The sequence below is a fragment of the Cyprinodon tularosa genome, unplaced genomic scaffold (genome assembly GCF_016077235.1).
Source record: "Cyprinodon tularosa strain WSP-4 unplaced genomic scaffold, ASM1607723v1 ctg451, whole genome shotgun sequence".
Taxonomy (NCBI): Eukaryota; Metazoa; Chordata; class Actinopteri; order Cyprinodontiformes; family Cyprinodontidae; genus Cyprinodon; species Cyprinodon tularosa.
In genome coordinates this window covers 513,619-527,983 of record NW_024039176.1, presented here as the reverse complement: position 1 = coordinate 527,983, position 14,365 = coordinate 513,619, and the positions used below count along the sequence as shown (strand labels likewise).

The following is a 14,365-nucleotide window of genomic DNA, read 5'->3' as shown; positions in this document are numbered from 1 at the left end:
CATCTGCGCGGCTACCGCATGCGACCAGAATGGGGGGGGTTGGGATTCAGCGTGTGTGAGCTGTGATTGACACTCCATCAGACGCTCCTCTGGCTGTGATTGGTTGTTTTGACTCGTCCCGAATTATTCTTTCCAGAGTGAAATACAGGCAGTAGGCGGTACCAATTGAAGCAGTTTTTTTCACAGGTTACATATCACATGTACTGCTGTCTGGGCATAGGGACAGTTTTAGCCAATATGACAAAAAAGTGATTTTTAAAAACTTACAGACTTCAGCTTTAAGTGGGTTAAAAATGATGCAATCTCAGAGTCTTTTCTGGGGAAACTTGGCTAAACTAACTAAAACAAACAAGCAAAACAATTTGACCAATCCGTATGAACTCAGTGGTGTGCTCAGAGGTTACGTTAGGCTGGATAAGTGCTCATCATGTGATCAAGGTTTTCTACATTTCCACTACAGGGTCTGTGCATACAGGCCTTTCAAATGCCTCTGAAAATATGTATTAAAACAAATTATGAAAGACAGTTTTTAGAGAAAACTTTGTTTTATTTGTTAATATGCTTGGTATAAGAGATCATTTGTTTATTTTCTTATATCTCAAAAGAGCTTGAACTTTAATTCATTCGTCTGCGCAAACACAAGAAGGAAAGACGGGAACACCTAGTCTGATAAAATGAGACCATTTGAAGTATGTTTTTGTGAGGGAACAGAAGGGTTCATACAAGCTTTGGGGTTCGCAGATGACCAATAATCTCTGAACAGACCAGAAAAGAAAAATAAATCAAAATGGAGGGAAAAAAAGAAACCAAACTCTTCCCACCATGGATATGATCAAGATGTATCCACAGTGATTCACTTTTATGGGAAAGAGTGATTAATCAAACTTATTATGCATCTTCCCATGTTTAAATGTGCATTAAGTTTGTCCTCACTGGATTTTAAATGTTGTTGCCTGCTAAGATTCAAACTTGTTCGCAGTTGACATGGTTTTTAAAAAGGGCCAATCCCTGGACGACCTCATGAAAAAGCCTTTATTTAAGGTTCTGAACTTCAATTTGTGAAAGTAAGCACAACTTCTGCAAAATTATACTGAGACTTCCTGGTGTTAAGCTGAAATTAAGCATGTTATCAAAACTGAACAAAGCATGATTAGAAACAAGCTTTAGTTGATCTATCTGAGATGTATGGGGGAAAAAAAACTAAATTCAAGGAGCAGTAAGTTCACTGGATATGAGAGTTAGTAGTTGTTATCATCAGGCAAACTACAACAGCACTACATTCCTGCTTTGATTTTTTTTAACCCCCTCATAGATGATGAAAGTGGTTCGATCCAGAGCCAGAAACCAATCAGATGACAGTTTCGCTCTATCAATAAGGCCACTTAATATAGAAACTCTAAAATGAGAAATGTAACTCATTATTTCCTGTTTGTAGATCTTTGCAGTGCCATTGTTGACGAATGAAAAAATAAAAACAAAACACAAAGCTTCAAGTTTCTAAATCAAAGAGCCTGTTGGCTGGTTTGTATGTGGAAGAAGGCGGTGGAGGTTGGTGCTAGCCCCGCCTCTCCATCACCACAGCAAAAACAGAACAGCCCGGGTTCTGTAGTCATCAGCTGTGTCGTTGAGGCAGCATCCCTCCCGCCTCCAGAAGCCCCAACCGCAGCACACACAAAAAAGCCACACCTCAACGTTAACCACGTGCGATTGGGTTGTAAAGACCTCGCCAAAAAAATAGATATTTTCACAGAAGTTTGTAAGATCATTGAGCCTAAAGTAATCTTTGATCCTCTGTGGCTTTGTCAAAGCAAGTTGAAGTCCAGAGAAGTTCTGCCACACAACTGCTGCTCTGAAAACAATCCACAAAGGGCAACTACATCCCTGTTGATGCTGCAGCGTCGTCGTAGGTTTGGATTCAATTCTGCTGATTCATTTCAGTTATTCCGCCTTTTTTCCCCATCAGTCCCTTCTGATGCAATCCTTTAGTCCTGCCAACCAAACCGTGTCGCGTGAAGGGAGTGTACCTGCAGGGGCATCGTGTATGACTGAGTGAGTGGTGTGAGGGGTGGTGGCAAACGGAGCTCTTTTAGGACTGCAGCCAGCACAGCTGGAGTTCAGCTTCCTTTGAGGGAGTCGGTGCTGGGAGGGGGAGGGGGGCGGAGGGGAACCAGCTCTACTTGTCACCCAGGATGGCGTACTGGTTGTCCAGCTGCAACTGTTGCATGGAGGCGCCACCGCTTTCTTCTCTGCCGCGGTTCTTGTGTTTCACAACCTCAAAGGTCTTCTCCATTTCCCTGTCTCTGACACACAAACGTTAACAGAATCAGTCAAACTGTTGCCAGCGCATCAAAATAACCAGCCTTTATTTTGGTCTTACTTGCGAGTCTCAACGTGTTTGGCGGTGGACAATAGGGAGGGGAATTGTGTGTCGCTGAAGATCTCAGGAGGACCTTGGGTCTGGGCTCTTCTGCTGGGGGTAAGTCGAGCTCCTGGAGGGCGGTAGACGCCGGCGGGCTTCGACTCAGGCGCCTCCTCTTCCTCTGTTCCATCAGAATACAAACAATTATGTTTTATTAACATTCATGCTGTATGTTAACTTTTAAATATTTACCCAAAAATACAGCCAGTCTCCTTTTATAGCTTTACTCAGCTGTTTAAACACTGAGACCAGTTTACTCACCCACAGGTGAAGCAGCAGGGGGAGGAGCACCACCAGACTTGTTCCAGGGTCCCGAGACTTTGTCTCCACTGACCAGGATGATCTCTCCATCCTCTCCTACCTCCTCCTTCTCATACTCCTCTTCGTCTCTCTCATCACTGCAAACAAGCAGAAGTTTAGCAGACCTGTAAGAAAAACCCTGGGCTGCATAAAGGGATCTACTGCTGAGGATTTGACATCAAAATAATAAATCAGATCCTCTAATTTAGTCGACCATCTGCGGGCCGACGACCTGGGTTATAAGTGAGACAGAAGTGGTTGACAGCGTTGCTGCTCCGTCGTGCAGCTTATGTGAGTACTGAAGGGACATTAAACTTCACCTCAGATCAACAACTATCAGATACAAGTCTTGGTGTAGGGTATGCCTGAAACAATAAAACAGATTAATCGGGTTTAATCGATTAATGAAATAAACCTCAACTAATTTAGTAATGGATTTATTATTAACTGGAGTATAGAGAATCATAAACATGCCTTTAGCTGACAGAGCAACCACATTAGAGCAGTAATTACATCAAAATTGTAAAAAAAATAAAAATTCATTGGTAAATATGAAATTAAGTGATTATTAATTAATATTTGCGTGATGATATTGGTTATAAGCCAAAATGTCTTTCCACTAATAGTTTTAGTAAATGTACTTATTTCCCTGTTTCTCCTCCCAAACAATGCAAAATATCACATAGCTAAATGAGCTCCATCTGAACTCTATACTTAGGGGAACCATGCTATGATTTCTGATTTATAACAAAGTTTCAGGATTATTTTATTAACTCGTCTGCTTTTGTAGAACAGCTCTACACCTTTTAGAGCATTTTTAATCCCACAAATTTAAAGAAATCCAGGAATATTTAAACATGATTTATCTTTCATCTTTAGTACGTTTGCATGTTTTTCCTCTTTATGTTTTTGTGAGAAAACAGAAAAGCATGAAGATGTCTGTGTGAAAATTATGACAAATTCAGGCAGATTTTGGGCTCTAGCTATCTTTAATGTTTTATTGTTTCAGATTTTCCAGTTTGGACATTTTATATCCAAAGTTGTTTGAGTAGGAAAATTCAGATATAGGTGATACTAGAATAAAATAGAAAATCCCATTATTTTCCCACACTTTGGACCTTAAAAAGTATATAAAAATAACAGAATGAGTGACAGAGAGAGAAAAAAACAAATAAAGTACTGTACAGTATTTTTACAATTTCAATTCTTTGCATCTGGCAAATACATCTTTTCTTCTTATGTTCTACTGTTAGCAAATGTAGGACTAACAATCTAATCAATAATATCTTCCAGAAGGATCTTATGCAAAAGTTATTTTCGTTGGATAATAGCTCACAATATGATGTTTTATAGGTGGTGTCTGCAATTAATAAGATCAGAATCAGCTGAATAAAAAACTGGATGGAATACAAATTCTTAAGAAATATATATTTAAGCATTTGTATTACCATTACTGAAATTCTTTCCACAAAATTTTTTTATAAAAGCTTTAGCAAAGGTTTGAGAACATGGGCAGAAAAAAAAAAAAAAAAAGTGACCTTAATCAGCAGAGGGTCACCAAATCAGTGATTAAACCAGATCCAAAAATCCTCATTATTCCATTTCCAAATGTCCTATTATTTTTCCCAACTATCGGATGGATATGATAAACGGTGGAGATAACATAAAAAAATTGCGATTAGCCTAAGCGAAGAGCAGCTGAAAGGAAGTCGCTTTACCCACCTGATCTGTAAGGCCTGGAGCCGAAGCCCACTGTAGTCCACTTCTTTCTGCTCAAACTCTTTCCATTCCTCGTCCTCCTGGGCAGTAAAACACCACTAAGTTTCAGCTTCACAGTAATAACTACACTGTTTAGCTTTAGTGCATATAACTGCGCTCACACAAAGTGTAACAAAAAAAAAAAAAATCCCATTAACAGGATTATTCTTATGATTTAAAAGCTGCCACTTCATATATTAATCAACATGCAAGACTTTTTCATTTGAGTCCCTTAAAGTTATATATTTTTTAACACCTGTACTACCAGGTAAAGCTTTTAAACATACCTATGTGTCTAAATCAGAACAAGCTCCTATGGTGTAGCTGAGGCCTTCTGCTGGTCTGCATTTTTGGTACTAATGTCTCAACTCTCAACAAGCTAAAAAGATTCTCCATTAGGTTTGACTGGTCAATCAGGCACTATGATGTCAGATATTATACCAGGTATATAAAAAATCTGCATCTCAGTCATGATAGTCAGCAGAGTGAAGCATGAAGCGCTATAAACTTGATGTGGATGATGTGGATCATCTATATCACACTGGAGCTGTATTGATTCTCCAGTCTCCCACCAAACGTGGGGATATTAATACATGAAAAAAAGAAAATCTTACTTTCAAATGAAAAGCGTTCCGCTCTTTAGTTCCTTAGCTTTGGTGAGATGCTTTTAATGTTCTCTATTGTTCAGGAGAGGCTATGTGACTGTAATGGTTACAACACATGTCTTTGCATTGTCTGTGTACAATGATTTCAACCAGTGATTCCCTCCAAATCTTGAATAAGCTTTGCTTTATAATGCCATTGGGGGGGAGGGGGGGTAATATCAGTTCTTATGCTGCGTTTTTTGAAAACCTTTTTCCAAGTTTCCCACCTTCCAGTTAACTTTCCATCAATGTTGCCGGATACAACACTAAGTGTAGAGCTGGATTATTTGATGTAAGCAACAATATAACTTGTTATAATTACTTTTTTATTGTTATTTCAGTGTGAAAAATTATCTAGTAAATTATGTTTATTTAATTTAGCTGTAGATCAAATAGAATTAATCTTTCTGCCTGCATGATTATACTTCTTAACTTAATGTATATGAATAATACAACTTTCTAAATATTCACTTCTTTATTATGGTGCATGTATGCAATATTTAACTACTGAATGCAACAGCTCACGAGGTTTGGATTTTACATGGAAAAAGGCCTTAACACAGCAGAAGATGGGTGTCATGCCTGTTTTGGTACCCTCTCACAATGTGCGCCATTGCTAAGCATATGTTTGCCACCAAGTACCAGAGATTTAGCTCTATGTACACTCATTATATTTAAATATTAGATAACTCAAACTGAAACCTCATATACCAACACATGCCGTCGCACTAGCTCAAGTCTGGTGAGCAAATCTGACACGACACCGGTAAAAGACAAAAAGTTCCCCCCGAGCCGCAGCAGCAGCGACGGTTACCTTCTCCACTTGGGCGTCCTGGTTTTCGTTTTTCGCAGATTTCTCCTTCTTCTCCTTCGCCTTTTTCACCGCGGTCGGCGTGGGGCCGGCGGTATTCTCTTTCCCCTTTACCTTCTCTTTCTTCTTCTTTTTATCCCGCTTGGCAAAGAAATCATCCAGACTCTTCTCTGACTGAGCATCCGCCATTTTCGCAGAGCAACGTTAACGATGGTTAGCTAAGCCGAGCAATGACAAATGAGAAAAACTACTACCGCAGAGTGAGGACAGCTGCCGAGACGACTGGGAGATGTCAAGTTAGTTCTGATTTTAAATGTTTAATACTTAATACAAGCTGATAGACTAATATAAAGCGAACTATGCCGTCCCAATCGCCGACTACCCTGTCAACCATGCCATGCACGGGATATCTGACAAACCTGTGCCGTCTCCCGGAAGGACTTCCGCTCTGACCCGGATGTACGTCATGTGTGTTAAAAAAAAAAAAAAAAAAAAAAAAAAAAAAAAAAAAAATATATATATATATATATATATATATATATATATATATATATATATATATATATATATATATATATATATATATATATATATATATATATAAATATAACAGAAAGAAGACTTTTAATTTTTTTTTATATGGTTGTTTCTTATATCCGTTACAATCTGAGAGCACAAATGCTCTCAGTCTGCAAAATTACTACTGATTCCTAACATTTCTAAAAGTAGAATGGGAGGCAGCTCTTTTAGTCAGCCTCCCCTCCTGTTTTAGTCCATGGGACAGACACCCTGTCCATTTTTAAGGGTAGGCTTAAAATGTTCCTTTTTGATAAAGCTTATACTTAAAGTGGCTCAGGTTACCCAGCGCTATCTCTATAGTTATGCTGCTATAGGCTTAGACTGCTGGAGGACATAGGGACCCCTTTTCATTGTTCTGCTTCATTCTATCTCTTGTCCCCCTCTCTGCAGAATTTGTTTTTTCAATCTCTAAAGTAATGTGCTCTCTGCTTTTTCTCATCATAGTAGCTTAATCTGGTCTTTTCCTGTTTGGCTGTCACACCATCCTGGAGGGAAATATAAGCTGTGTTCATCAACATCTTTATTTATAAATGATGCAGCTCATCCTGTTTTTCAGTGTAGTCCTGTTTCTCTGACTGTGACTGGCTGGATGAGCTCTCTTTATCCTCTGACATGGGAGCTGGCTCGGAGGTCATCTACCTGGCTGTGTGTTTCCTGGACGCCGCCGCCCGTGGAGGTGGTTGACAGTTGCCTTTTTGTATCTCTGCTTCTTTCTGTATGTCTGTTTCTCCGTCCTTCAACCCCAGTCAGCCTCGGCAGATGGCCGCTCACACTTAGCCTGGTTCTGCTGGAGTTTTTTTTCTGTGAAAAGGGAGTTTTTCTCTCTACTGTCGCTACACAAATGCTTGGTGGTGGAGATTGATTGTCAATTAGTCGATGCAATTAGCTAGGTGTCCTTTGGTAGAGAACTTTTAAGCAATCTGATTGTATGACTTGATTGAGTCTCTGTAAAGTGCCTTTAGATTACGTGTTTTGTGAGTAGGCGATATATAAACAAACAGAATTTAAAACTGAATTGAATTTATTCAAGTTATGCAGAGAGTAGGTTTCCATTTCTTCCTATGGCCACAGAAAATATGTTAAATTTGTTTCAGAAAGGTCATACTGTTGACAGATTGCTGGAAGTGCTGAAATGATGTAACAAATGTCCAACACATTGTTATAATCCTACAGGTTAAATAGGATCACTCATTATAGATGAAAAACTGTCAGAAAATATGTTATTGTGTGGTAAAAATTGAATAATCAAGTGGGAATGCTTATGCATTCCCACTTATTGTTGTTCACTTTAAATTTTTCTGACTCTAACTAGTCCCGCAGTTTTCAACCGATTTCAACAATTTTGGTATCAAAACGTTCAGCTCGTTCAGGAGAATTCTGCTATGTCTTTTGGTAAAGATATTTTTGGTAGTTTTCGCGTTATTCAGCTTTTTCTACGTTTTTTTTGTCCCATTGAAATGCATGTAGAATTCTTAGATTTCAGCAAAATTCAGCTAAACCTTCATCATCTTTGACCTTTAACTACTTCAGCATACTTTCAGCTAGAAACACCATTCAACTTTTAAAATGTTTCTGTATCTTTCTGCTACTACTGTTTAACTCGGCTTTCTGCTAACTTTTACAGTTTTGCTTCAGTGAAGCTTCAAACTTTAAAAGAAATTTTTAAGATTTTCAGATTTATAATGGAAGTCTATGGACGGAATTCTTCAACTGCTAGAGTGCGTGCTCTAGCTTTTGAGCTGTTCTGGTTTTTCCGAACAAATTCTTCTCAGTCCCTCATTTTTAACTCAATTGAAATAAATTATACATCAAAACGTAGGGATTTTTGTCAGGATTCAGGAAATATAACCCTCATTTGTGTGGCATTTACGGTTTTCCGACAGTTTGGCCCAGACCATGAAGAAGTCCACACTTCCCCAATAGAAATCCAATGAGAGATTTTCCAAAAATCACAGACAAAATCCAAAACGATACATATTTTCGTATCGCTCCCATTTATTAACTATTTGATGTACTAACATGAAACTTGGTATACAACATCTTCAGAACCTTCTAGCACTCACATTGAAGGAATTTCTTCAATATCATTTATGGTTTAGCTTTTTAGCTGCCTTGTTCGGGCATAGGAAAACGCTGATTCTGAGAAAAATCCTCAAACTCAGAAAATGCACATTTTTACATCGTCACCGTGGCCAAATAGTTTTTAGTAGAAACATGAAAGTTGGCACAGTCGAAGCCGAAGGATGGCTGACGCCAACGGTGAAAGAATTTTTTGACTACCTTTTACGGTTTTAGCTCACCACTCGTTTGTTCGCAGGGAAAGTTTTGCTTTTGAGCGTTCTGCTCTACCATGTTGCTGCATGTTATTTAATGAGACCAGCAGGATTTATAAACCTTTATATTTCTCCTTCCCATTAAGGTTGTGAATGAGCTGCAGCCATGAAAGTTACCCCAATTGGAGACAAAGGATAGCTGTCGCTTAGACTGAAAGAATTTTTTAGATACCATTTACGGTTTGTCTTCAGCAGTCTTTTGTTTGGAGCTGATATTCCCATTCAAAAAAGCCTGAGAGGAAAGGAACGAAAGTGAAGCGCGTTTCTCTCTTTCACTGACAGGCTCGTTAAGCGTTGTCAAGGTAACCGTGCTTCAAAGAGATTTTACCTCTGCCACTTTAAACAGCACATTTTAATCTAATGGAGGGAGACAACACTGATTTAACATTAGGAAGTGGATACAATATGACTACTGGCCATGACCCTTCCCTTCACACGCAACCCTGATAGACTTTCAAAATAAGACTCCGGGGACCCTTCAAAATAAAAGCCCCTAAATTAAACTCATATTTTTTCCCAGCATATGGCTCAACATTATGACCCAAACTAAACCACTTTTTTAAAAATGAGACTCCAGGGGGTTTTCAAAACACACCCCATGGAAAATTTCAAAATAAAAGCCTCCCACTGCCACTTTATCTACTGCCCTAATAACAAGGGAAAAGAGTGATTTAACGATTGGAAAGTCATCAAGTATCACTGCTTGGTCTGACCCTTTTCTCAACACACAACCCTGCTAGACTTTCAAAATAAGACTACAGTGACCCTACACAATAAAAGCCTCTATATTATACTCGCCTATTAATTGATGCAAATGGCTCAGCATTATGACCCAAACTCTACCAGCTTGTTTCTATTAGACTCTAGGGACCTTTTCAAAACATACCCCAGAGCAAATTTCACAATAAAAGTCTCCCATTTACACTCTAATACAGCATCTATTCACCCAATAACATGGAAAACCAGTGATTTCATATTTGGAAATGGATTCTATATCACTGCTGGGCATGACCCTCCCCTTGACACACATCCATGATAGACTTTCAAAATAAGACTAAAGGGAACCTACAAAATAAAAGCCTCTTCCTTACGCACACTCATTCATTGTGCCGTATGGCTTGTAGCTATGACCCAAAGTCAACCAATTTCTTCAAATTACACTACCAAGGCCTGTTGACCACACACCTCAGTGCATATTTCTTAATCAGGTTCTAAGATTTACACTGTAATAAAGCATCTGCTAACCTTGTAACTTGCAGCCTAAGCCTGCCAACTGTGCTTTCATCACCACAGCGGCTCGTATCATGCAGGTTAGTTTTTTTTTTTATAAATTCAGCTCCTTAAGTGGTATTAGCTCTCTTTCTATAAGCTTCTCTCTCTGTCCTTCCTCTGCTTCTCATGGTCAGTCTTGCACATAGGTTTGTAGATTTTCAATCCTCTAAGGATGACACTGTTTTCTTTATGCTGATCAACTGACACATTTTAAATAATTTTCGAATTGTTTTGCCAAGTCTTGACATTTCCACATATGATTTCAAAATGTTAATACTTATTCAATACCATCGTCCTCAACATTTTACTTCCCATCCTTAAGCTACTAATTTTTCTTCAACCAGATAAGATTAAAGTTTTTCTTTGTAATTTCTTTTCTACTTCAGCTAATTTCATACTTTTCAGCCTATGTTGTGAACTTTGGCTTCATTCTGCTCTGTTTCTGGACAGGAATTAAGCTTTTCTGTTTGCTGCTAATTAATAACACGCCTGACATGTTTCTGGAAAGTACGTAAACCCCCCTTCAAAAATTTTTTATACATTTTTCTAGAAACTTGGGAGACATTATATTAAGACCCTTCTAGTGCCCACATTCAAGACATTTTTTGATATCATGTATGGTTTGGCTGTGCAGCTTTTAAGATGAGTTTGTTTCTGCCATTTTACTGCCAAATGATTCTACCCTACAAAATCTTCAGATGATTCAATTGTTTTCTGCAGTTTGAAGTTTCTGATGACTTCCTATCACATTTTCATATGTTCTTCAGGTAATTTCAGCTTTTTTCATTCAGCAAAAGCATTCCCACTTTGATGTTTCTCTGAAACTGCCTTTTCTAGTTAAAAATGAGGTTAACTTGGAGAGTTTTTAATGAAGAATGCAAATAATGACGAATGCAAATAGAGCTAGATCACATGGTCTAATTAATCTATATTTACAAGAGATGCACTAAACTAGTTTTTTTTCCAATCCAGTCCGGTACCAGTACCTGGGCTGAGTGCATCAGTAGATATCAACTGTTGAATGAATAAACCATATATCTTGTGATGTGAGTGAAGGCTTTAGCCATGACTTAAACATTGTTTAAAAAAGATTAAGATTAGCATAGATATAAATGTACTTAATATTGATAAAAAAAAATAAGCAGAAAAAAATATCTTCCTTGTAAAGGGCACTGGTTTGGATCTCTGATATCCAATATCAAATCATCGATATCTGATCGGTTTATCTCTAAGATTTCTCCTACTCCAGATTAAAGGGTGCACCAGGGTAAGAAGAGTAACAGGAAGAGATGCATCCATTATGTCTTGTGCTAACAGTACAAGCCTGTTGAGACAGTGGTGTGATTTTGGCTTTGCTGCTGTAGATCAGGTTCAGTAACTTTGAACCAAACAATTGTGGTTAATTGAATCACTAATTATACTGAATACCCTGGTTACTCCATTTGTTAATGGTTTCCTCAGTAGCTGTGTAAGGAGGGGTAATCATCTGGCAAAGAGAGATGATCCTTTGCCTCCTTAAATATATGGTAGTCATCTTAATTGAAAAGTGTTCTCAGGTTTGTAGAAATATGGGTCAGCCCAGCAAAAATCCTGTCTGTGTCAGAAGCTTACTCACACCAGAAATACAACAAAACCCTGGAAACCCTAAAAAATTCACTGGGCCAGACGGTTCAAGGAGCATGAGAAATATTCCTCACATATAGAATGGTTAATGCGCTGTCCTGACCTTATTGTTTGAGAACCTGTGCTGGAAAAGAATTTGAGCAGTGGCCCAACTCTCCTTTCATTAGTACAAGTTTCTAGGTAAAAGAGTAGAGCAACTCTGGAGAAAAATAAAGGTGACATTGCAAAATCTAATTAAAAAAATACCACAGTGAATGCATATGGGCTAATTAAAGCTAGTGAAAGTGTGAGTTTTTTTGGGCCGGCGCTGTAGTTAACTTTCCCTAAGTACAGTGACTTGCAAAAGCAATCACATCAACAAAGTGGTACTACATTTTTGTAAGGTTATAACAACACTCTTTTATTTTTGTGGGATATTAGTTTATGAAACTAAACTACAAAGTGTAATACTGTAAAATGAAAGCAACGAGATGCAGTTTTCACATCTTTCACAAATATAAGCCTAAAATATGTGAGGTGGACCGTGGATCTATGTTTAGGCCCCTACAGTTAGAACAACCTTTTGCTGCAAGTTGCTGCTTAACCCCAACTCTTATAGGGATGGATGTCAAAAATGTTTAACTCAGGAGAAGGATTTTTCAAGTACATTCATAATTCTTCTTTTAACCACTGAGTTTATGATTACCTTTGCAAGAGGAACCAGCAAAAAATAAAAAATTTGACTTTGGAGTGGACTTTGACTGGGCCATTATTTCACATGAACATGCTTCTGGAACTTTGGAGTCCTTTTTGGAAGATAAACCTCCATCAAAGTACCAAGTTTGATGGTCCAACATCCATTGGGAATCAGATTCCTTGTCTTTGAAAAATAAGAATTCCTAGAGCAGGAATCTGTCATTACCATGCTTTATATTGGGGTTTTCTTTAGGCTGGTAACATTTATATACATTTGCATGAAGACCAAGATCTTATATTTAGGATGATCTCGGCCATTCCTCCGAAGTTTATACATACTGCTAAATTTATTTATGTATATCAAAGTTTCAGTTTATAAATCATCCATCCATCCATCCATCCATCCATCCATCCATCCATCCATCCATCCATCCATCCATCCATCCATCCATCCATCCATCCATCCAGTCGCGGGGGTAGCAGCTTCAGTAGGGAGGCCCAGACGTCCCTCTCCCCAGTCACTTGGGCCAGCTCCTCCAGGGGGATCTCAAGGTGTTCCCAGGCCAGTCAAGAAACATAGTCCCTCCAGCGTGCCCTGTGTCTCCCCCTGGGTCTCCTCCTGGTGGGACGTGCCTGGAACACCTCACCAGGGAAGTCCAGGAGGCATCCTAATCAGATGCCTGAGCCACTCCTCTGGATGTAAAGGAGCAGTGGCTCTACTCTGAGTTCTCCCCGGATGACTGAGCTCCTCACCCTATCTCTAAGGGAGAACTCTGAGTTTACAATTCAACAAAATAAAAAAAAATATTATTTGGCAAATAAATGCTTCTGCTCTATAAATTAAAGGTACTCTAAATGTCATAAATGATGCAAACTCAGTCATTCTTATGTTTTTCTTTATGTTTTATTGGTCAGCAGTAAAAAGTACAGTGTATACTACAGTACAAAAAAATAACATGTTTAAACACTGCTCCACCGTTCCACTGTATGTTTTGTAAAATATTCATGTTTTGAGCGTGCAAAACAACAAGCCCAGCTGTGAGCATCCAATGCAGAAGATTGTAACCGTATTGTTCAGCGCCACCTTTTGACCCAGTGATTTCTGAACACCTTGCAACAAAGAAAAAAATAAAAAGCTATAGCGACAACAGAGGCAGCAGCCAGCATTGGTTATTGATTTCATCTGTAGCAGTACAAAAATGAAACAGATGACAGCAGGACCACAGACTATTCCATTGAAAACAGACCATGGACTGATTCATTCAGAGGCGCACCTAAAGGCAAACAGAACAAACTGGGTGGACAGAGACATAAAGTTAGTTCAACCTTAATGTAACCAGGATATTTTTTAACAGAATACAACTGGTCACGCTGATATGCTCATTGAGTACACTACCATTTCCTCTCTCTTTCACACCCACACTCTTATCACAGGTATATAAAGGACCAACATGAGAAATTAAGACCTCTGAGTTGTCCCTCCTCAGAGAAGCTGGTGATGCATCGGGGGGGGGGGGGGGGGGGGGGGGGGGGTCGTTTTAGAGTTCAGTAAAATTCAAGTCTCTTAGATACCCTTGTTTAATCCGAGCCTGTGTTTATCAAACTACCTTATCAGGCCTGCTTTTACAATTTATGACACGTGTTTATGAAAGAATATTCAGCAAATCACTACTCAAACTCCCATTTTTAAAGGCAAGATAAAAAAATAAAAAAAATTTAAGAATTGTTATTGATTATTAAGGTGAGGGGCCTGAAATTAAAGTGATGATAGTTAATGATTCAAATTATGCATTATTTTCTAGGTACAATTTTTCACTTTTTTTTTTTTTATCAGTCCCGCTTAATAGATACATAATTTGTTTTTGTCTAATCATTTAGCATATAAATGTGTTTCAATAAACATCTTCTCCTGTTTAGAAAATCTCTCCGTACTTTTGTATAATAACTAAGG

At 38.5% G+C, this 14,365-nt stretch overlaps 1 protein-coding gene across 2 annotated transcripts; it reads right to left on the bottom strand.

The window, feature by feature from the left end:
- Window positions 1–526: 526 nt before the first annotated feature.
- On the bottom strand, window positions 527–6,373 carry cdv3 (carnitine deficiency-associated gene expressed in ventricle 3). Of its 2 annotated transcripts, none has more exons than XM_038300635.1 (5): window positions 5,936–6,373; window positions 4,442–4,515; window positions 2,681–2,817; window positions 2,378–2,540; window positions 527–2,300 (listed from the first exon to the last, which is right to left on the bottom strand). In XM_038300635.1, exons 1-5 carry the CDS (start codon window positions 6,119–6,121, stop codon window positions 2,174–2,176), a joined length of 687 nt encoding a protein of 228 aa, XP_038156563.1. In that variant the 5' UTR covers window positions 6,122–6,373; the 3' UTR covers window positions 527–2,173. The 2 variants fall into 2 exon arrangements, with proteins under 2 accessions (XP_038156563.1, XP_038156562.1); XM_038300634.1 differs by having other exon boundaries at window positions 4,442–4,518; window positions 5,936–6,372.
- Window positions 6,374–14,365: the final 7,992 nt, after the last annotated feature.